Here is a 21,977-nt window from a genome sequence, read left to right as displayed (position 1 = left end):
CAAGAAATGTCAGGGCATCACCAAAGTCATTAGGATTCATTATATGAGGACTATGAATGTCTGTACCACATTTCACAGCAATCCATCCAATAGTTGCTGAGATATTTCAGTCTGGACCAAAATGGTGGACTGACGGAACGACAGGCCGACACTGCGGCCCCTAGAGCCGCAGTTCTAACATGGCTAAAAGCTGGCTGCTGTCATTGAGTATCTAGAAAGTGTAAAGTCTTGATTTCATGTGATATGGTCATGTCTTTCTCTACTTCTATGGCGGCTCACTTATGTTGAATTAACACATATACAGCCGGTACCTCTTTGGGTGACAATATGGACACGTAGTCTTCGTATATGATCCTGGCCTTCTCCTCCACCACCGTGGGGTCCATCTCCTTTTTCAGCTCTTCGCAGGCCAACCAGAAAAGCAGGTTGTCCTCGCTGTACTCTGAGCGCAGGAATTCCTGGAAGACTTCCCGGCCCTTCAACGAGCGCAGCATAATCTCAAAGCTCCGTGACCACGACAGCAACTCCTCTAGAGTGGGGTGTCTACATTCGGACATAAAAAATAAAGGAAGACATGCAAGTGTGTGAGAGTGACACAAATACACATAATCACACTGATGCAGAATTCAAGACTGGATGGAGGATGGATGGACATACTGTTCTTCAGCAGCTTCAATACTGTCCATCTTGGTGCAGGTCTGTCGTTCACTCCTCTCCATCCTGTCTTCGTTCCTGGATTGGAGACAAGGGCGGATTATGCATGCCAAAACAAACCCCTGGATGTCTTTCTGGCACTTTCAATGGATACATTTGGAGTTATCATTAGATTAACTTGAGGATGGCAAGTTCCAGTAACATTAGAATTCATTTCCATCCTCTTTTATCTTCATATTTGACATTAAGGTTGTTGTTAATATCAATTTACGGCTGCACCAAGACATTGGTTGTGACCAATAAGAAAGGAAAAAAAACTCTAGAACACTAGAGACAAAATCAGTGTCAATGCTGATTGACTTTGTCTGTTGTTCCACCAGCTGTCAAAATACCCAAATGCACTCTGTTAAAACCCTGGAATGGCTTCATAATGCACAGCATTGTGAGCAGGTGAACCACGGAGCAAATAAGTGTCAGCCAGGAGTTTTAATTAATTATATCTACACACTGACAGCATGTACCAGTGACTGTCAGCAAGCATAGCCGCTTTGGGTTAATAAACACTTTATATATTCCGGCGTTCCAGCATTTTACACTCTCATCTAAAGCTGTTCCTAACTTCACTCTCCACTGATATAATTCAAAATGCTACAGGGCAACAAACAAAAACCAAGGGATACCATTAAAATAAGGCTGTGATGCAGGCCACATTTACTATCTGCGGAGCTCTTCCAACAGTAGATTTACTTTTTAATATAGGCTTACATTAAGCTAAATCTACACAATGTAGAACAGCATAGATAAAGGAGAATTGTGATTTAAATATAGGATTCAGTATCATCAGATACTCTGGCCCCACATGGATCAGGATGCATGCATATAGCTGAGAACAATTAAAATCCATCAAAACTAAAAGTAAAATAAATGTTTTTGTACATGTTACATGTGTTAAAACAACCAATACACAAACGCATGGCTCAACAAGGGCCAACTCCTCAGGTCAAGACTCTGCAGTCCACTTACATCTGAAGGACAGAGGACACACGTTTGAGGACCACCAGGTGCACATTTTAGACAGAGAAGATGGATGCTTTGAAAGAGGTGTCAAGGAAGCCATCTACACCAGGGTTGAGAAGCCGTCATTGAACAGGGGAGGGGGTCTACGCCACCACTTATCCCCCACTTACAATGCTGTCCTTTCATCACTTCCCAGGAAACACAACAAACGTAACCTATTGGCCTCAGGTGAAGATACCAACGATGGTCGTTCAGTCTTGGCCACCGGTAGTCTTAACGACTGTAACGACTGTCGTCACAGCAACCAGGAACACTAACGAACCAGCGGTATCGATGACCCTGGTCAACGACCCCACTGAGGTTAAATAGCTGAGTTTCCCTGTCAGTCAGTCAGAACTGAAGAAGTCCTTTGGATGAGGGATGAAACGTCTTCCAGTATCTTCAACCAAGTCCAGTTGCCCTTCATTTTAACCTTCGTTGGATAACTATGACCTGGATGACTGAGAATCTTCATAGGCTACATGTGTTAATTGGACATTTTTCTAACATTATTGTTTTGCATATTAACCCCTAATAACATGCATTTCATACACATATCACCTATACTAGTAATATTGGGGTATTGTAAAAAAGAATGTATGTAGTATAACCTTTAGACAGATTTTTTAAGTTCTACTTTTTCATGCAAAATACTTTTAAAGCCTCAAGGCAACTGATAATGAAACAACCTAAAGAGGTCTGATTTTACACATGACGGTCAGGCTACTTGTTGTTGCATGATATCTTGTGTGGCTCTGGAGGAGCTTTCCAAAGTCACTTCAGCTTGGGCTTAGAGACTACAAAACAGCAACCCTGCATTGCAAACTGGGGACGCCAGGTTTGAAATGGAAAGGTCTAATCACTTCAGGACCTGTACGCCCCCAGGACTCTAAAGCGAGCAGGAAAGATTGTAGCTGACCCCTCCCACCCTGGACACAAACTGTTTCAGACTCTCCCCTCTGGCAAGTGGCTGCGGTCAATCAGAACCAAAACCTCTCGCCACAAAAACAGCTTCTTCCCATCTGCAGCTAGCCTCATTAACATGCCCCAGGTCCCCCACTGACACTCCCCCCTTTCAAATAATACAAATGTCTCTGCACATATAAATATTATTTCATTTTATTTTGTATCAGGCACAAACCTGGCACATTGCACATATTTGTTGTTAATTGTTAATCATTGTTGTTCTACATTTTTATACTGTCAATTTATATATTTATGTACACAATATTCTCTTCTGTTGCAATACGTCTGCACAACACAAACCTGGAATAATGCACATGTAAATATCTGCGACGTTGTTATTTCTCTGCAAATAGTTGTATTATTTTTTTTTCTATTCTTTTTATTATTCTTATATAACTTTGCATAGCATTGTTTATTCCATATTTATATATTTCTACATTTATTTATGTCAACTGTATGTTTGTCTACGTGTAGCACCTTATCACCAAAGCAAATTCCTCGTATGTGTAAAACACTACTTGGCAATAAAGCTCCTTCTGAGTCTGATGAAAGACGCAATTGAGCTGAATTACTATGTGGGATCCAATGTTTCTGGATACTAAATATTATACTAAATATATTAAATACATACTAAAGAGTAAAAGTGAGGCCTCTGCTGCTTCAATTTAGACCATTCTTTTTTAAAATAAGTCACTTGCAAGTCCCCCAACTTTATAAAAGTGCAGGACTAAACTGAAATTGTTAATAAGGGGTCACAACACACAAAAGATTTGAACCACAGCTCTGCATGCATTTATCTCTCCATTCTTGAGCTGAAACTACTAGTTGATTAATCAATTATTTGGTAAATGGAAGATAAATCAGCTACTATTTTGATAATCAATGAACTGTTCCAGCAAGATACATCACAGAACATAATCTAGGGTCTCAGTTTTGAGGATTTATAGTGATCTGTACATCTTTGGTGTTTTGGACTGTTCAGACAAAAAAGCAATTTCAAGACCTTGAACTTTTGAAAATTGCTATAGTCACTTTTTAGTCAGTTTTCTAACATTTATAGATATAGATTATCGACTGATCCAGAATATAATGGACAGATAAATCAACAATGAAAGCGTTTGTTAGTTGCAGCTCTACTCGCAACAGGAAGCATCAGTTGGAGATTTAACCGACGGAATTAATCTACAATAAACATTGACACACATTCAAAGTCGATAAAACAATGAAGCTTCAGTTAAAGCCTTTATGTAAACACTCGAAACACACACGGTAGCCTCTCTGTCTATCGTAGCTCAGTCACACTTGCCTAGCCCACAATGCAACACACTGAGCTGTCTATTTTTGTCCCGCCATGGAGGATCTTTCCTTCCTCTTGCTGTCTCTTGTCAAAGTCCCCATTGTGCGGCATTAATGGGCTAAGCTAGCCACAGCCCCCCGGCGCACTCACAATACAGCTAAATATACAGGCTGTTCTTCACAGCTGTTTTGCATGTGATGTGTGGATGGAAATAGAAAGCAGCCCAACTAGATAAGGGCCTTGTGTGAGGAAAGGCAAGGAGGGGGTTAGAGGGTATTGGGTGGTGGGGAGGGTTTAAAAAGTAGAGAAAAAAAACGAGGAGAGAAAGAGAGGATGGATAAATAAACTAGATGTAACATGGTGTATGTCGTGACCCATTAACACACACACACTCACCCTCAGTCTCTAAAACTTCACCACAGCAGCAGACAAGATCTCCGGTGACTCAAACACTCACACAGATCTCTACCACTTGACTCATGGTATGATAGTAAAAGAAAATGTGACACAGAAAGAATTTGGTGTTCCACAAGGCAAATTATCCCTCCCAGCCTTAACATCAAAACAAATAACCACATAGGGTACTAAAGACAATTTTCTAAGGCTTGTTCTGGAGATCTGACACCGGCATTTGATCGAAAAACGCAGTCACAGAGCACTCACTACGGACCCAGTCCACAAGCTGCCACCACTTCAGATGAAGTGGTGTGAGAGAAGCAGCACATTCACCATTCACTGCCTGAAAACAATGTTTCATTCACTGCTCTCTCCCGGCAGCCACAGTGAGGCAGCTGTAGGAGCCACACAGCAGCTGCTGGTTTTGGTGCCTTGCTCAGGGGCAGCGTGGCACAGCAAGTCTTTGTGCAGTAGTGGGACACTCACTGACACATTTTTTTTTATCTTTAATTCGAGAATGTCTACAAGCACATCAGATGAACCAGGTAGAAATTAAAACTTCTCTTTGTCAATTAATCTGTCTATGGCTTTCTCAATTAATCAACAAATCGTTAGGTTTATAAAATGTCCACCACAATTTCCCAAATCACAAGGTGACATATTTAAATAGCTCACTTTGTTTTTGCTTCCAAAACCCAAAGATATTAATTGTATACTGTAATCATAGAGGAAAAGAAAAATAGCAAATATTGACATTTTGAGAAGCTGGAACCAGTGCTGCTGATTCATTTTTTGTCGATCTGCTAATCAATTAATGGACCAATCCTTTCAGCTCTAGTATGAAATATATGCCTTTTAATACACTGACTGTCTGAAGTGTACCACTAGTAAATATAATTAAATGCTAATGTTTTTTTTACTTTGGACAGAGCCAGTAGCTATGATGTTTATGTGTGCAACATAGGGATGAAACAATTACCGGTTTAACGGTAAACCATGGTAAAATTCCCGACAGTTATTATTACCGAGTACCGGGTATGGTTAACCGCGCTGTTATAATCTCACGGCAAACACTGTCCAGCGTCTCCCGGAAGACAACAGTGCGGAGATTTTTCAGTCACTCTGACGTCCGGTCGTATTTTTAGTTTTTATGAGAGTGCTGAGGGAAACTTGACTGAAGAAAATAACAATGTAGTGAATGCAGGGTGAGTTAACTTTTAGCTTTGGTTTGTCTCTTTGACTTGCTAACAGCGTGTAAACTGAAGCTCTCAGTGTTAGCTGCTCTTGTAAAAACGCTACATGTTGTTCTGTTGCTGTGTGCGTCGTGTGTCGGCAGAGTCTAATCGTCCACAGCGCATAATAACACGTTACGCTGTTTAGTCAACCAACCAGCATATCTAGAAACGCCACAGACTCCTCTGTATTTATGTCAGTTTTTGGGCTCATTGCAGTTACTATCACTGTCTTCTAAAGACTTTTTTTCATTTGTTTTCATGTAATTGTGCACGGGGTCATTGTATTACCTATAAAATATAAATATAAAATCTTGATAGTGCACATTTTTATATGTATAGGTATTTGCTGTTATTTTATTTTTTATACAAACAAAATGACAACTGTATTTGTAGTTTTCAATATAAAACTTGCTGAAATGGTTTCAGTGTGTGTATCATTACATTTTAATATTTTTTCGCACAGTTTTACAATACTGTGATAATACTGATAACCGTGCTAATTTTTGTCACTATAATCGTGATATGAAATTTTCATACCATTTCATCCCTAGTGCGACATTACTGCAAAACATGTGAAACACAGTGCGATTTTGAGTTTTAGTTGGTTAAAACTAGATAATGTTAGCTTGCCTGCAAACACCGACCAGTTTATAACTACCTGACATAGTTGTAACTTATTTTCAGTCATAAATTTGTAAAGCATATACTGTTGGTTGCAATCTGAAACCTTACTGCTAGAAGCCACTAAATACTACACAACACACCTTTAACTTACATTTACTATAAATACATTTTGAGACTGTAAAACTAAACAAGATAACTTTGTGATAACTTTCATCAACCACTGTATCAATACAACATAATTCAAATAGGCCAGAAGGGAACAAAGCTGAAGAGAATAAATTGAGTGATGGATAACGTTAAGTAGTATAGGCAGTGTAGCACAGACATTTGCAATCAAAAAGCTGATCTACATCAGAAAGCTGATTTGTGTAAACTTTAGTATAACAGATGTAAAACAAGGACAACACATAGCTCTCAGAAGGAGGAGGAGGCGAGAAGCAGCACATATTGGCACAATGGCATCCTGGCTCTGGCTAAATCTACATCTGTCAACTACAGTGGCCCTATCCACACCCTGGAAGAGGAGCTAGTATGAATGAGTGTATTAGTATAATATTATAACATTATACTAAAAGTATATTGTTACTATAATAGTAAACTGTTAGTTTGATATTAATATGTTAATTATATGTTGTTACCACTTACTTACCACTATTATAATATTAGTTCCAGTTACAGCTGTTTCATTTTGGGGTTGTTTTTTATTCATTAACTTTATGCAAGATAAATGTTCTACATGGTAGTTAGTCTCTAACTTTAATTTTAAGTAGGCTACTAACTTGTCAATAATCGTAACTATTTATGCAGAACGATTTGTTCAACATTTGGAAAGTTTGATGTCAAACTTTCCAAATGTTGAAATGTTGAACAGATCAACCAGGCTGTGATTGATCTGTTCACGAAAAGTGACATTGACGAGTGCATCGGCTTTATGAAAAGTTGAACGTGTTTCAATAAAAAGGCACAGATGTAGCTAAATAGCCAGCTAATGTTAGCCAAACCCAAAAGCTGCTTATATTTTCCCTGTCTTCTGTCTTACAGCTTCACCTGCTGACAGCGCATCTTGCTCTTGTTTTTGAGTTGCGGGGCTGTTTAAGCGGCCACAGAGCTCAGTCCGACCATGTTTTGAATGATTAGCATGGTGGAAGGTTACGGTCGGTTGTGCTCGTAAATCAGTTTTCCGGTTCGCACGGATCTATCTTTAGGGGCGTATGAGAGTGAAAGGCTCGCACGGTAGATCCTTGCGCCTAACGTTACACAGGATAGATTAGATTCAAATTTATTGTCATTGTGCATGTCACTGGCACAAAGCAACAAATACAGATAGCATCTAACCAGAAGTGCTTAAGCAGTAATTAAATAGAATATACATTATTATACAAGTGCAAAGTATGAATGATATGTAAATATAAATTAGGGCTGGGCATGTTAATGCGTAAATGCCGACAATTGTTTTTTAATCGCACATTAACGCAGTTTTTTTTAATTATTATTTCCGTTATTATTATTATTAAGTCCGTTGCTCACTGGCTCTGAATACACATAGGCCTACAGTAAAACCATGGGACACAGGAGAGTTGGGATGTTGATCAGCCTGCAAATAACCCTCCCAAACAAGTAGCGGAGAGAGGTTTCGCCAGGTTCTCTCAGGTGAACAGAAGGGGAGACTGCGCTCCGCGAGCGAGCCGTGCACAGCCGTAGCCTTTTTAACTTAAATTAAAATTATACATAGGCTAACTTTACGTGATAGGCCTGCATTTAGTTTTGTGGGGATGCTCTGCCATGTGAATTCCCCCCTGTTGAGGTCCTGATAACTATTTAGATTCTGGAAACTCACGAACAGCGAGGATCAGTCTCTCTTCCAATGATTTGTGCTGTGCGTCGCGTACAAAAAGTTCAAAACCCCGCCCCCCTTAGTAACTGTTGCTAAGTCCGACAAACTGTTGGCGCTGCCACTGTCTGTTACTGCACTCCCCGGAGAAATATTGTCAGAATTGTTGGAAAAAGCGATCTCATAAAGAAGCAGACAGTTTTGCAGTTGCGTTATAGATTTTAAGGTTGTATTCAGGCTGTCAAACTGACTCAAACAGACGAGAAAAAAAATTTAAGATAGAAGCTAAAGTCTACCACTTACACAGTACAAGTGAACCACGGCACCCCCCGACGACTGAGACAAAAGACAACGATATAAACGACAACAACACTGTTCCTGTAAAGCTGGGTAGGCCTCTATTCATTATTACATTAATTAAAAAAGCAGAACAGTAGGGCTTTATTACCTTACATTCAGTAGGAAGTTAGCTAGCGTTAGCTAACTAAAAAACATTAGGAACAATCCACAGCCGACATTTTTCTGGATTTATTTCAGGTTTTGGAAAGAGAATAAATCGTACTTCTCCTATCAACCTCTCTGGGTAGCGACTGTAATTATTACAAGTGACCCAGGAAAAGCGTTTGACCATATCTTAGAAAAATACAGCCAAAAAAAGCTAGAAAACGACTCCTTTTGCATTAGTCAATGGAGCGCAGCCATGAAAGTGTCGGACCTCAGTTAGAGCGAGTCCTATACTGCGCTGTGATTGGCCAGCTGCGTATTCGGGGCGTGGCTTACCGAAGGGTCAATTCAACTTCGGCAGCAGGCGGGTGTGTGCGTGAGGCGAGCACGACCGCGACAGTTTCACGGGACTGCACCCGCTTGTCGCTACACCTTGTGCTCGACCACTTCACCTCACTGTAACACACTTGCTACTGAACATAGACAATTTTCTGCTGCTCCCTGATAAAAGAAAAATGTTTCTGCTGATACCTGCTCAGAAAAAATCCCAAGAAAACTGGACTCTGATGGTAACTTGTTTTAACAAGCTAGATAGGGTAAGGTAATTCCCTGGCAGTGGCAAATAGCTTTGGTTTAATATTTGATTTGATTACATTAATGTTAAAGTTGAGATTTACAAGAAATATTTTATTGCTACTGTGTAAAGGGAAAACTGCTGGTAAAAAGCACCTTATTTGTTTAAAGTGTTTGCAAACCACGTTATTGCACTTTTGTGTATATAGCAGTACATTTAAAAAATGTACATACGAAAGTGTGCAATACACTACTTTAGAATTCATTATTTAATTTTGCACATAACAATGCGATTAATCGCGATTAAAAATTTTAATCGTTGCCCAGCACTAATATAAATATATGTATACATGAATGTCTAATGCTACTGGTAAATACAGGCTATGAACAGGTTATGATTATGGCAGTACGGTATGAATAACTATATAATATGTACATAGTGCAAATGTGATTATTGTGGGGATTATACAGTATGTACAGTAGGAATGTCTATGTCTAGGAAATGATTTACAGTCTATACAGAATGTGCAGTACAAATGTACAGTAGTGCAATGGTATGCTTAGATGAAAGGTGCAGTTAATAGTGCAGTGGTGTCAAAGTCCATTATGGCAGTGCAATTGGTAAGTGTAGCTGATTCAGTCCAGGGGAGGATGGTGAGTATGTGTGTGAAGGGGGGTGCGGCGTTGCGGGGCAGAGTTCAGCAGAGAGACAGCTGTAGGGAAAAAGCTGTTCCTGCGCCTGGTGGTTTTTGTCCGTAGGCTCCTGTAGCGCCTCCCAGAGGGCAGGAGGGCAAACAGTCTGTGTGCTGGGTGGCAGGAGTCTTTTCTGATGTGTATTGCTTTCCTAAGGCAACGCTTCCTGTAGATGTCCTTAATAGCAGGAAGTGAGGCTCCAGTGATGCGCTCGGCGGTTTTTACCACCTTCTGCTCTCGATGGTGCAGTGGTATAAGTTCACCAGGATGTCTGAAGAGAGGTGGTTTTTCTTCAGAGTCCGCAGGAAAAAGAGGCGCTGGTGAGCCTTCTTGACCAGGTTGGAGCAGTTAGTCGTCCAGGTGAGGTCCTGCGAGATGTGGATCCCCAGGAATTTGAAACTGGTCACACGCTCCACCATTGATGTGGGTGGATGAGTGTCAGCATTCCTCCTGAAGTCCACGATGAGTTCCTTAGTCTTCTTGGTCTTGAGCAGCAGCTTGTTGTCGGCGCAAGCACCGTGGTGTCATTTGCAAATTGGATGATGGTGTTGGAACCATGTCCAGATCTGCAGTCGTGGGTGAAGAGGGAGTAGAGGAACAGACTCATCACACAGCCTTGTGGTACGCCAGTGTTAAGGGTGAGGGTGGAAGAACAGTTGTGGTCCATCCGAATATGTTGGGACCTGTTGGTCAGAAAGTCCAGTAACCAGCTGCAGATAGAAGCACTGATGTCCAGATCTGTGAGTTTGGTGATTAACTTAGAAGGGATAACAGTGTTAAATGCTGAGCTGAAGTCTATGAACAGCATTCTAGTGTATGTGTCACTATTGTCCAGGTGTGAGAGGACAGAGTGCAGTGCTATGGAGACTGCATCTTCTGTCCTCCTGTTTTTATGGTAGGCAAATTGGCAGGATTTGAGATGTGCCAGGACCAACTGCTCTAAGCACTTTGTGATGATGGGGGTCCGTGCTACTGAGCGGTAGTCGTTGAGACAAGTTGGAGTGGAGTGTTTTGGCACTGGCTCGATGGAGGTGGATTTGAAGCAGGTCAGCACAACAACAACAGTCGCTGATGACCTAAATGCCTTGCCACATACATCGGGGGTTGGTCTTGCAGCACAGAGTCTGTCCCCTCAGGCCACACTTTTAATGTCCTCACTGTCGGTTTCACATGTTGGATGAGTGGTGAATACTTAGTGTAATAAAAACCTATGATCATAACTCACTACGTCCTGCCTGTCTAGTAATATTGGCTATGCAATATAAATAAATATGTTCACCCACACTTTTACCGTAAAAACTCTTTGGACAAAAAGGATGTTCACATTGACAAAAATATCTACAAAATGTAATACCTTGTGAAATGGCAATTAAGACTTTTTAATACTTCTTAATGGCCTTAATTTTCACTAAATTTATTTATTACCTTTTAAGACTTTTTAAGACCCTGCGGACACCCTGGTGAAGAGTAAAATCATCCTGTATACTCCCATAACACACCTTTACCACAGTCCTGTACCATATATTGTTCCAAACATTCAACTACCAAAAACCTATTTCTCTGCCTGCAAAATCACTGGCATGGACTCCAAAGGACCCATGGTAATCAATGGTCATTTTATCTCACCCCAACACAGTCCATACCCAAGGTGAGACAGATAAATATAGACTGCAGCAAATACAAAAACAGTACAGTATAAGTGATGCTCAACAGTGGAATACAAATAATGAAGTACATTTGATGGGGATTTTGCCCTAAAACTGACTTAACATCTGGCGTCATTGCTCAACTCTGAAAACTTCTAGGTTTCAGATTTCTAGGTAACTCAGCATCAGTGTAACATCACAGATTAGGCAGCACAATTAAGAGCAGGATCAACTGTTTGTTGTCTTTTCTTGTTTCCTAATACAACTAGCACTGTTTAAAAAATATTAAGGTGTAGATTGAATGTTAAGAGCCAGTGGCTTTCCCTCATTAAACACAATAACAATACAAAAAAGATAAAAATAAATATTGGCTGTTTAGTAATACAATATTTAAAGGAGCTGTATTCTTGGTATCTCTCTAGTTATATGATTTTATGATTATCAAATATGGTTCCAACACTGCTTTTTGCTGGATGATTTTTTTTTAAAGGCAGCTTCAGAACTACCCCAGTCAATGCATCAAAAGCAATGTTGCCAATTCCTCTCCAATCAAAAAAACTAATAAACTATAAACATGCTAAAGGTCACCAGATGATGTTGTGCCACAAAGTCCCTACATCCTATAAGCCCCTGCTTTTGGATAGCCCTTTATAAAGTGGCTATACTGCAGTTAACAATTGGCTATGGAGTGCTTATTTACACATCCAGTAGTTATGGAGCAACATCATTCATTATAATTAATTTGGCGTTGTGTTTATGTCTAATATTCAATTTCTTTTAGCTCTGTTTTGGTCTCTACCAACTCCTCACGGAGTTCACCAGATAATCCCTATCTGTATCTGTCTGCCGTTTGGTGCTGAGCAGGTGGTGTACAGTGGGTTTTTAGAGCTTTTTCACAGTAAACAGCTGCCTACAGAAAGTGAAAACAATACTATGAGAGCAGTGAGAGTAATCAGTAAAATAGTTGGACAGCTAAACAATGAGCTGAAACTCACTATAAAGCTCTGTAAAGCCGAGGGAAGCAGCAGATTCAAGTGATAATTCTCTGTAGTTTAATCACTACAAGTGATGCCTTTCACAGTGTCATTTGATACACTGTTATTCGAAAAATATTGATTAGAGCTGCTTTAAGCACAGAATTCGGTATAATATGGCAGTTTAGTATTTTCTTACCAGAGACACTTGCAGCAGCCGCACCAGCAGAGGCAGCAGGTGTTGGGCCGGGGCTGTCCAGGGGCCTGGGGTGGGGCCTCGATGTGTGCCGCCTGCCTTTTTCTCATCTCCACTCCACTCACACTCCGGGGCTTCACAATGAACACACACAGAAATAAACACAGTTAACTAGCCTTCAAATGACTAATAATATAACAGAGAGACCAGTTCCAAATTTGCTCCCAATGTTTTACTTGTGGCTCACCAGTAAATATATCTTTTTTAGAGAAGGAAAAAGAAATGGTGTGAGTTAGTGTGTGTGTGAAAGAGAGATGAAGCAAGAGAGAGAGCACTCGAGCAGGACAGAGAGGATTCCCTTCCTTGTACGGTACGAGGGTTTCTGGCATTAAGCCAAGCTTTTTACTTGGCTTTGACAGACACCTCACATACATTTCAATGGGCACAGAGACATAACAGGGAAGCAGGGTCTACACATCACGCACAGACCTTTTTTTATATAATCTATGCAGATATGTGCAACAAATACACAAATTCATGCATGCTCATATTAACCCATCCAGCTCTTTCTATATTCATCGTCTGTCCAGCCTGAATCCTTTGCACAGGCAGGAGATGAGGATTTAAACCGGGATACACCACAGGTGTACACACCTAATGTATTTTATACAGTGACTATGACACTAAATGTACTGCTGTTGTCTGATGGATTTTGTTTTAAATGAGACAAGTGCCTCTTTCCATTGCAGATATCCAGTATTGATGATTCTGTTTCTGAAATTAGCTCTTTGGTTACACTTGAGTCAACAGTTAGCATGGCTGTGAGGCTGAACTTACCACAGTGGTGCTTTGCACTGAATGCTAATGTCAGCATGCTAACAATGACAATGCTAACATGCTGCTGTTGCGTTTTAGTGTGAATATGTCATTTTAGGCATTTTGTGGAGCTGGTTAACTAAAGAGCTCCTACAAAAAGTTATATAATGTTATTGAGTGGAAGGCTCAGAGGCCTTCAGGACTAAAAGATAAGCAGGAAGAAACTATACGCTCTAATTTGATAAAATCTCACTTTCAGCTGCTCCTTATGTATGGACTGTGCAGTGTTTGCCAAAACTTTCCATTTGAACAGTTTAGCAAGACTTTCATGAGCCACTTCTCTGCCACTGCAGCTACACTTGCAAATGTTTTACCTATCAGCCTCAAGTAATAAAAGTGTACACCTAACAACTACGTAGTCCCGCTTTATTCTCCCTTAATGTCACTGTGGGCAGTCCTGTGCTGGTCATTGCATGGGGTTTTTTCTGGCCTTCAGAGAGCCTTTGAAGGTGAATGAAACAGTGGATTTGGCCTTACAGGTAGAAGAGGTGTGAAGAGCCACTTTTAGGCCCCATCCACACTACTCCGTTTTAGTTTACAAACAAACAAAATTAAAACAAATACGATCTCTGTCCACACCAGCGTTTCCGCTGCGTTTTGGAGTTGAGCTCCGTCTACATTAAAACGACTGAAAAAGCACAGCTAGGACCCGTTCAGGTGTACTGGGCATGCGCGTGCCAGTGTAAACATGAAGCAGATGGTCTATTCCGTAGTTACAGAAGATTTGGCTAAAGAATAAATAAAGACTAAGCATCAGACCAGGTTTTTTTTTGTTGCATGGATCAATAACGAGCTGGGACTGTTACTGAATGTAACACAGGAGTGTGGCGGCAGAAAACAGACAGTTGTAACAGTTGTTGCAAAGTAAACGGTGACATGCACAGTACAAGTGTAGGCAGATGAGTGTTATTTGCACAGTACAGAATATTTTAATAAAAATATGATGTCAAAAACCCGGTCAGCAGTATTGTGTTTCTGCTGTGCAAGACCCAATCAGAGAGCCATGCGAGAGCGGCTGCGTCATCGTTTCTAAAGTCCTCCGTTTTGGCCCGTCTTTACTAAAACGCCCTCCGGAGTTTTGAAATGCAAAACGTGGTCGGCAGCGTTTCCAAACTTCTCTGTTTTAGGTCTTTCATCGTTGTAGTCTGGACGGGAGGTGCAAACGTAGCAAAAGGTCTCCGTTTTAATTCGAAAACGCAGTAGTGTGGATGGGGCTTTAATGTCACACAACAGCCCTGACACGACAACAAACACTTAAATGAAAAGGACTCATTCGAATGCCTGAGATAATGGTAGTATACAGTCCAAGTAGTAATGCTGTTTTTCATATTCCTCCAAGTGGAAGATAATACTTTTTCTTATGAAAATGCGGTTTTCTTATGAGCTAAACAGGCCGGGAAAACCCTTATCCCACTGTGCAGTTAGCTTACACTATAACAGCGCTCTCAGATAGTCCAACAGCCAAATCTACACCAAGAAACACCACGAAGATACGAAGAAGCTAAGGAGAGGATGCCATGTCAAAACAAATTCCTCTTTTGTTACCAGATGGACGAGAAAATAATGAACATAGACATTATTTCACCAAGGGAGGTAGCGTGAAAAATGAATTTCAGGTTTGTAGTCTGTGAATCAAAAGTACGATAAATTAAACAGAACTCTTACCTCTAGAGTCATGGTTCAAATTAAACTCCACCTTAAACACTTAAAAATCCAAATAAAAATAACTGCGCTCCAGTACCAACAGAGGAGCCTTCTCTCTTCGTTCTCGTTCCCTCTACCCTGCACACACACACACACACACACACACGTGATTTACTACAATGATGATACATGGCAGGTAAGCCCGAGACAACCAGTGTGATATGCAAATGTCGTCGCCTGGCCAGTGGAGTGGCCATCAGTTATTCAGCGAACAGGCATCATCCGTGGAAAGACGCTGCTAGATGCAAACGACAGCGAGGGAAAGGCTTTGTTCTAAACCCGGTGAAGGAGGGCGCATTTACAGGTCATGCAAATATGGAGTGGAAATACAAATACACAGAGATGGGGGGGGTGAGATGATGAAAAAGAGATTTAGATCTGCAATACGGGCATTGGGCTGTTTATTGACATGACCTCCCTCACCTTTTCCACCTTTTATTAATTTATACATCATTTGTAATTGCTTGAGGAGGCAACAATTGGAACTACCAAAATATTGATTGTCATATCTAACACAGTCCAATTAATTAATCCAATCACCCAGCTTTGAAGCATCCACCTTTTTGTGCAGGATGACACATGGTGACAAAAAGGTTAATAACACTATAACAATTCAAAATTATTTGTTTAAGACATGTGTAGCACTTCGCTTCATGTTTGGTAGGCATAGTAGTCCCACACCTACTTTTTTCAAATTTATGTTCCCAGGAGAGAGCGGGAGAGTTCGCTCTGTAGATCAGTTTTAATCCTCAGTTTTGCAATAAAAAATAGACTCACCCCCTGATTTACCAAGGCAGGCGCACACCAGAGGCCTCTACTATGAAGCACCGTTTGTGGTTAGCGAGGTAACTTCGGGTTCAACCCTAGGTTTTCAGGGTAAGGACGATGGTTCACTTCTTACCGGGCTATATTACATAATTGAAAGTGTTTCTTTTTTATTGGTCTGTTCCATACCGCCGAGGTTGCAGCTGGAAGAATAAGGCTAAAATTGTCATACAGGCCATAAGAATACATCTAAGCAATACATTCATTTAATGGAACACACAAATGTAATTATAGTCAGAGCTACTCGTGCCTTAATAATGGGGCAGTGATATTATAAGCCTATTAACGTGTGCATTCACACAGTTGGCGATCTTTTGTCAGCGGTCCTTCCTGCATGTGGCAGCTGCAGCTGTGTTGTTTTTAGCCTGGATTATGTGTTTAACTTCTTCGTGTTTGTCTAATATTATACTTTGCTTTTCATTTGTAAAATAGGATGCTATGCTGCCAGTAGACTAGTCCATGTTTACAAATGGTGGTCATATGCGGTAAACCCCTTTTATATGAACGAGCTTATGGCTTGATCGGGAAAACCTGGGCTGACAGCAGTCTATGACTGTCAGCCATCAGCAATCTATCCTTAGCCCTTCAATTCGGAGGAGGAAAAATCCAAAACTCTTTAATGGGGCATACAGCAGATGCACTGCGGTGCTCAACAGTTTTGTTCTTCTGTCATACCTTTCAAAAGATATAAAGATTGTGCTAATGACTTAGGTTTTGCTGATAACTTTGTGAACTGTGAGGCTTTACATACAGACAGCTGTGTGCCTGACCAATCATGTCCTATCAATGGACTTTGATGCAGATTGACTTCAGGCAAGGTCTAAGAACTTCTCAAGGATGACCTGAGGAAACAGTATGCATCCAAGCTGAATTTATAATGTCTAAATAAGTATGAAGGAATTTCTGTGTTGCACTTTGTCATGATTGGGTAGTGCTTATAGGCTGATGGGGGAGTTATTTAGGTTATCACAATCTTACTAGTTTCACAAAACAAATCTTACATCCACTTGCTAGCTTTTTATGGCACTTTCAAATTAATTTTGTCATGTTTCAGAGCGGATGGAAATGGACCACGAGATGCGGTTAAAAGCTCTTGAAAAAGCAAGTAATTAAACCTTGATATTTTTTCCAAGGTCTACAGTGAATTTTCACACTCAACAGATATATTGAAGAGACATTTTTTCCCCCATAGTTGAGTAAGTTGACTATTTGGGATACAAATATCCACTTCTTTCTCTCTTTCTGTTTCTCTTTTTTTAACTTAAGGAAGTGAGTGAGTGGAAAAGAATAAGACGTTTATTCCACAAAATCATTTTTGAAACACTTTTTTTGGGGGGGGGGGTTTACAATTTTTTGTCAATTATTAGGATCAAAAGCTTTCAGCTTTAAATAGTTGCAACATCAATGAGCAGCAGAGTTATATAAATAGCCACTCTTTGTTGCAAAGCAGATTTGAGGGGCCGTCTATTATAATACAGGATCTGATAAGTTGGGCTATATCGGGAGTGCAAAAGCTCTGGGCTGGAATAACTATGCTAAACGAATGTTGTTTGTTCTGCAGAAATTAGAAAACCTCCAAAACCTCAATCATAAATTGTTCACATTTCCATTCGCATGTTGATTTTTAATTTGATTATTTAGCTGCATGGTGTTTTACATTGAGACATATTACACCTCTTTGAGGAAAACATGAAGCAACTCAAACTTTTTTCTTTATCTTTTCAAACACAATTGGGCGACTATTACATCCCTCTCATTCAATCAACGTAAACATGGAGACTACTAGAAATAAAAACAATAACGCAACACAATCATACTGACAGAAGTCAAACTTACCATGAATTAGTGAGTTCCTAAAAACAGGTCAGACAGAGCAGTCATGGTGTGAGGTAATAGGTTGCTGGACAATAGCAGGCTGGTTGACGGAGTGGCTGACTGGTGGACTGTCTTAGTGTCTGTTTGGCTAACGGACAGGCTGTTTGGCTTGCTGGAGACGCAGGGCAAGGCGAGGAGCTTCTTTTCACCACAGGGAAGAGAGGTTACTGCTCTCACCATCCCTGACCGACAGGCACAGAAAGGGACACTAGAGCTGAGGTGAAACGTCTGCTTCCTGTCCTTGTTTCCTTATTTCGCTCGCTCCTTTTGCTTCACTCGCCGCCGTCTCCTACGCTGCCGTGGATCTCGGTGAAAGGGTCATTTATGGACTGGAGAGTACAGGGAGCAGTGAAAGTACAGCATCTGAAAAAACACACGGGGCAAACAAAGACAGGAGCATTTTATCCACCGAGTAAAATAAAGGTGCAGCCATTTAATATATCCGCTGTTTACATAATGTGTACAGTGGCAGATGCTACAGGGAGAGCAGAACCTGATTTTCAATACACTACAGACTGCATCACAACACATATGTAATCTAATATCAGCTAATATTCATTTTTCAACATAAACAATTTAAAAAAGAATCCCTTAAATTAGTTTTGTCACCAGAATTGTGATTTAATAAATTAATAATAAACTTAATCAACCTGTCAGTGCTTTCTAATGGACAAACTACGTAAAGGCCACACTGTTTAAGGGCTGAGACAATTAAATGACTAAACAAGTAGTCAATGAATGAACAAAATCATTCTTCAACCATTTTGGTCAACGGTTGATCATTAATCATGTCTCTATTGTTTTCTTCTTGTCAAAAAGTTATTTTAAGATGCTTCCATATGCTCTGGAAAACTGTAATTGGGCATTTTTCAAATTTAAACAAATTCTAAAAATAAATAATTAAATGACAGCTTAATCAATAATGACAACAATAGTTTGGTGCAACCCTCTACTGTTTCTAAACTGCCTCAAACATATATTTTCTGCTCTACAATGTTCTTGTTACTTATTGGCCAACATACACACAATAGCAGTATACTATCTGTGAGAGGCTACGGGATGTGGTCAAAATAAGATGAAATAAACCAAATCAGGAAATGAACCAAATGCAGTAAATGATTGATGATGCTGTCATCATCATTACATTTTCCCATCACTGGTTCCACAACCCAACACTCAATCACAGTCAGATGCCATTTTATAGTTTGTGTCCCTGAAGGAAAACTGACTGAAGGCTACAGAGCCTCCCTGGTTGCTTTCTTGCTGCATGTTTTCATATAGGAATTACTGTTCCAACAACTTGCTTACTCAAAACAGCAGCTCAAGTGTTGAAATGGTGATCTCAATACTGGAGACCCTTTATGTTACTAAAATCACTATTAGCAAGTAAAAGACACTGAAGAAGAACGGAAGAAAGTACAGATAATCTCTAAATTATTAAACATTTGAGTGATCTTTAAAATTACATTTACAATTAAACATCCTTATTTATAGTAGGTTCTCGGACCATTATGTTTCTGTGAATTCTTACTTGAATTTCATTTATCTTTAGCTTGCTTCAACAAGTGAGAGCTTGTAGCACAAATCAAAGCTAAGAGTTCACATGGCTTAGCGTAGCTACCATCCCTCCTATATGACACAGCACGCTGTCTCAATACTGTTCTACTGTAAAACCATTCCTCTACAGAAAGAAGCATCAATACTGTATCTAGTCATGCCAGTTTAAACTGGTTTGAAAACAAACATGTCCCTTGTAAGTTAAAAGTATAAAGAACGATTTTGCATTGCTGGGTGTGAGAGTTTTAACTGCCTGTTCCCAGGAGGAAGACGGCCACAGAATAACTTAAGTAACATGGTTCCTAAAAACGAAGAGAATTACCAAAATGCTGGGGGGGCAGCATCCTTATGATGCCTTTCTGTATTATGTATGAGCTGGAGCCTGAGTCTGGTCCAGCCTTGTTAACAATCAGATATCACTCAGTGTCTTTAGGGATCATTAAAGTGCTACTTAACCCGGCCACTGTAGACACTAGTACTCTGAGTTTCAATGTTATACATAGATACATCTTCAAGTAAAAATCTCCACCCTACAAGCACATAACAACGATCTCAAATACGTTGATAAGCCTGCTGGTAATCTATGAAACCTCTCTGAATGAAAAGGCTGAATGAGATGTAGTGGCATCATCACCTGGGCTCCTCTGACTCAACACACCCATGGGAAACTGCAGTGTGGGTGCTCCCTCAGCTGTGCACTACGTGATCTCTTTCCAATGCATGACAGCAGAGGAAAATGGGAGGGGAGGAGGGGGTTGGGGGTTAACTAAGTCTAAAGCAGTAGCAAAATTAACTTTAAAGTGACGAGAAGTTGACGAGATAGTTTTCAGTGGATGCGCGGATCTGTTGCATCCGCCTTAAGGCCTGTGCATATCTTCAGATTAAAAAAGTAGTCAGACTCATCGGACCCTGCTCTCTCCCTCTGTGTACTAGCTCTGCTGGCTAGCTGCTGGGTGTTTTGCATGGTTTCTCCTGCAGCTGCCCGAACCATCTGAGCTCAGCCGCTGCAGGTCCGGTGCAGCCCGGGAGAGAGAGAGGAGAGAGAGACAGATCTCCCTCCCAGCTGACACCACGGAGTGATAAAGCTGTTAGAGAGAGAGGGCTGCACACTGCTGACTGTCGGCACCGAAATCGTCCATAAATCAAACACCACCCACTTTCTACTTGCTAGCTTTAGCCGACAGATCCGCTATCTCTCGCAGTGAGAGGAGGAGGAGGTGGCAGCTGAGCAGGAGCTAGCGCCGTGCTAACGTCAGCTAGCACAGCCCGTGTGGAGCATTAGCACAGAATAATCAGCATCTTACCCCTTTCTGTTGGGCTGTCAGTGTCCTAGGGTGATAGGTGTGAAAACGTGATGTCCAGATGCTTATTTAACGACATCGTAAATGGGAATCCTGCGGTGTAATGTCCATCGCCGCTGTTTTTCTGCCATCCGCCCCACTTCAGCACCGAACGCCGCCGAGCCAGAGCCCCTGGATGCACTGCGCAGGCGCGCTGCCACTGCTGCTCTGTGCCTGCAGAAGATGCACTGCTGAGGCTCCACACACAGTTTAATGCACGGAGGGTCACATTACATCTCTGCTGTAAAACAACTAAGCTCCAAACACAGAATATTTACATTTAAAAACTAGCTGCATTGAGTTTATTCAATAGAAAACTTTTCCAAAACACAAATTCATCACCTGTCTTGGAGAAAGAGAATCTCAGTAAGGTGGTATTGGCCACTATTCATCCTAGAGGACATTTATCCTCAGGTTATAAACCCGTAAAGAATTTAAAAAAACGCCTCCATAAACTCACACAAGCTTGTTTTGCATCAGAGCAATTTCTGTAAGAAAGAGTCTCTTCAGCAATGTTAGGCTACATACATTTATTGTTACAACATTTTACAAGAGGGTGTCACTTCTGTCAAATCAAATCACATACTATTTTGCATTATTCCTCTTGATTCTTCATATATATCCTTCTATTGTGTTTTGTATCTCATTTGTTTAACATTTGCTGTTTCACTCTGAAGCACATTGAGTTTACCTGGTTATGAAATGTGCTATAGCCTACAAATAAAATTGATAAATAGTAGTGTGCCTATTCAATGAATTTATAATGAGCTTATCATCCTTTATGATGTATATATATTTGCAATTTTTTATAACAACTATACAGCATAGTCTTAGAGTGCATTATATATATTTGCATGTGGCTATGTGGTTGTTGTTTATAAATTTAGTGAAACTTATCAGCAGGAACATGGAAATACACAATTAATATCTACAATAGACTGTTTTCTGCTCTCCTGGTACATGACTGTTAAACAAACAGAAGAAATAACCTGCACAGGGCTGTATGGATCACTCCAACGAATCAGCTGAGACTGTGCCGGTTTTTCATGATGTAGAAAATGCTGAAATGTGAAATGAAGATTCTTCAGAGACAGATTATGAAAACATCTTCGTTGTAATCTGTTTTAAATTGGCAATCATTTTGTTTGAAGTCAGGTGGCAAGACCTGTAAATGGGTGTTGTCACAGCTGCAGCAAAGTACTGCAGAATCCAAAG

General features: G+C 40.5%; 1 protein-coding gene across 2 annotated transcripts in view; it reads right to left on the bottom strand.

Moving 5' to 3' along the window:
- Nucleotides 1-20,933, bottom strand: part of rgs17 (regulator of G protein signaling 17) — a 27,567-nt gene extending 6,634 nt beyond the window's left edge. The window contains exons 1-5 of one of the 2 annotated variants that reach the window (XM_046070045.1): nucleotides 20,727-20,933; nucleotides 17,827-18,228; nucleotides 12,589-12,719; nucleotides 658-732; nucleotides 312-543 (exon numbers count right to left, since the gene is read on the bottom strand). In XM_046070045.1, the coding sequence (XP_045926001.1) occupies nucleotides 312-543; nucleotides 658-732; nucleotides 12,589-12,719; nucleotides 17,827-17,829 (441 nt within the window). In that variant the 5' untranslated portion in view covers nucleotides 17,830-18,228; nucleotides 20,727-20,933. Of the gene's footprint in view, nucleotides 1-311; nucleotides 544-657; nucleotides 733-12,588; nucleotides 12,720-17,826; nucleotides 18,229-18,515; nucleotides 18,656-20,726 lie in introns of those variants that run through there. The other variant, XM_046070046.1, reaches the window with a different exon arrangement.
- Nucleotides 20,934-21,977: the final 1,044 nt, after the last annotated feature.

Source organism: Micropterus dolomieu, linkage group LG15 (assembly GCF_021292245.1).
Source record: "Micropterus dolomieu isolate WLL.071019.BEF.003 ecotype Adirondacks linkage group LG15, ASM2129224v1, whole genome shotgun sequence".
NCBI classification, from domain to species: Eukaryota; Metazoa; Chordata; class Actinopteri; order Centrarchiformes; family Centrarchidae; genus Micropterus; species Micropterus dolomieu.
This window is presented reverse-complemented; position numbering and strand designations above follow the sequence as displayed.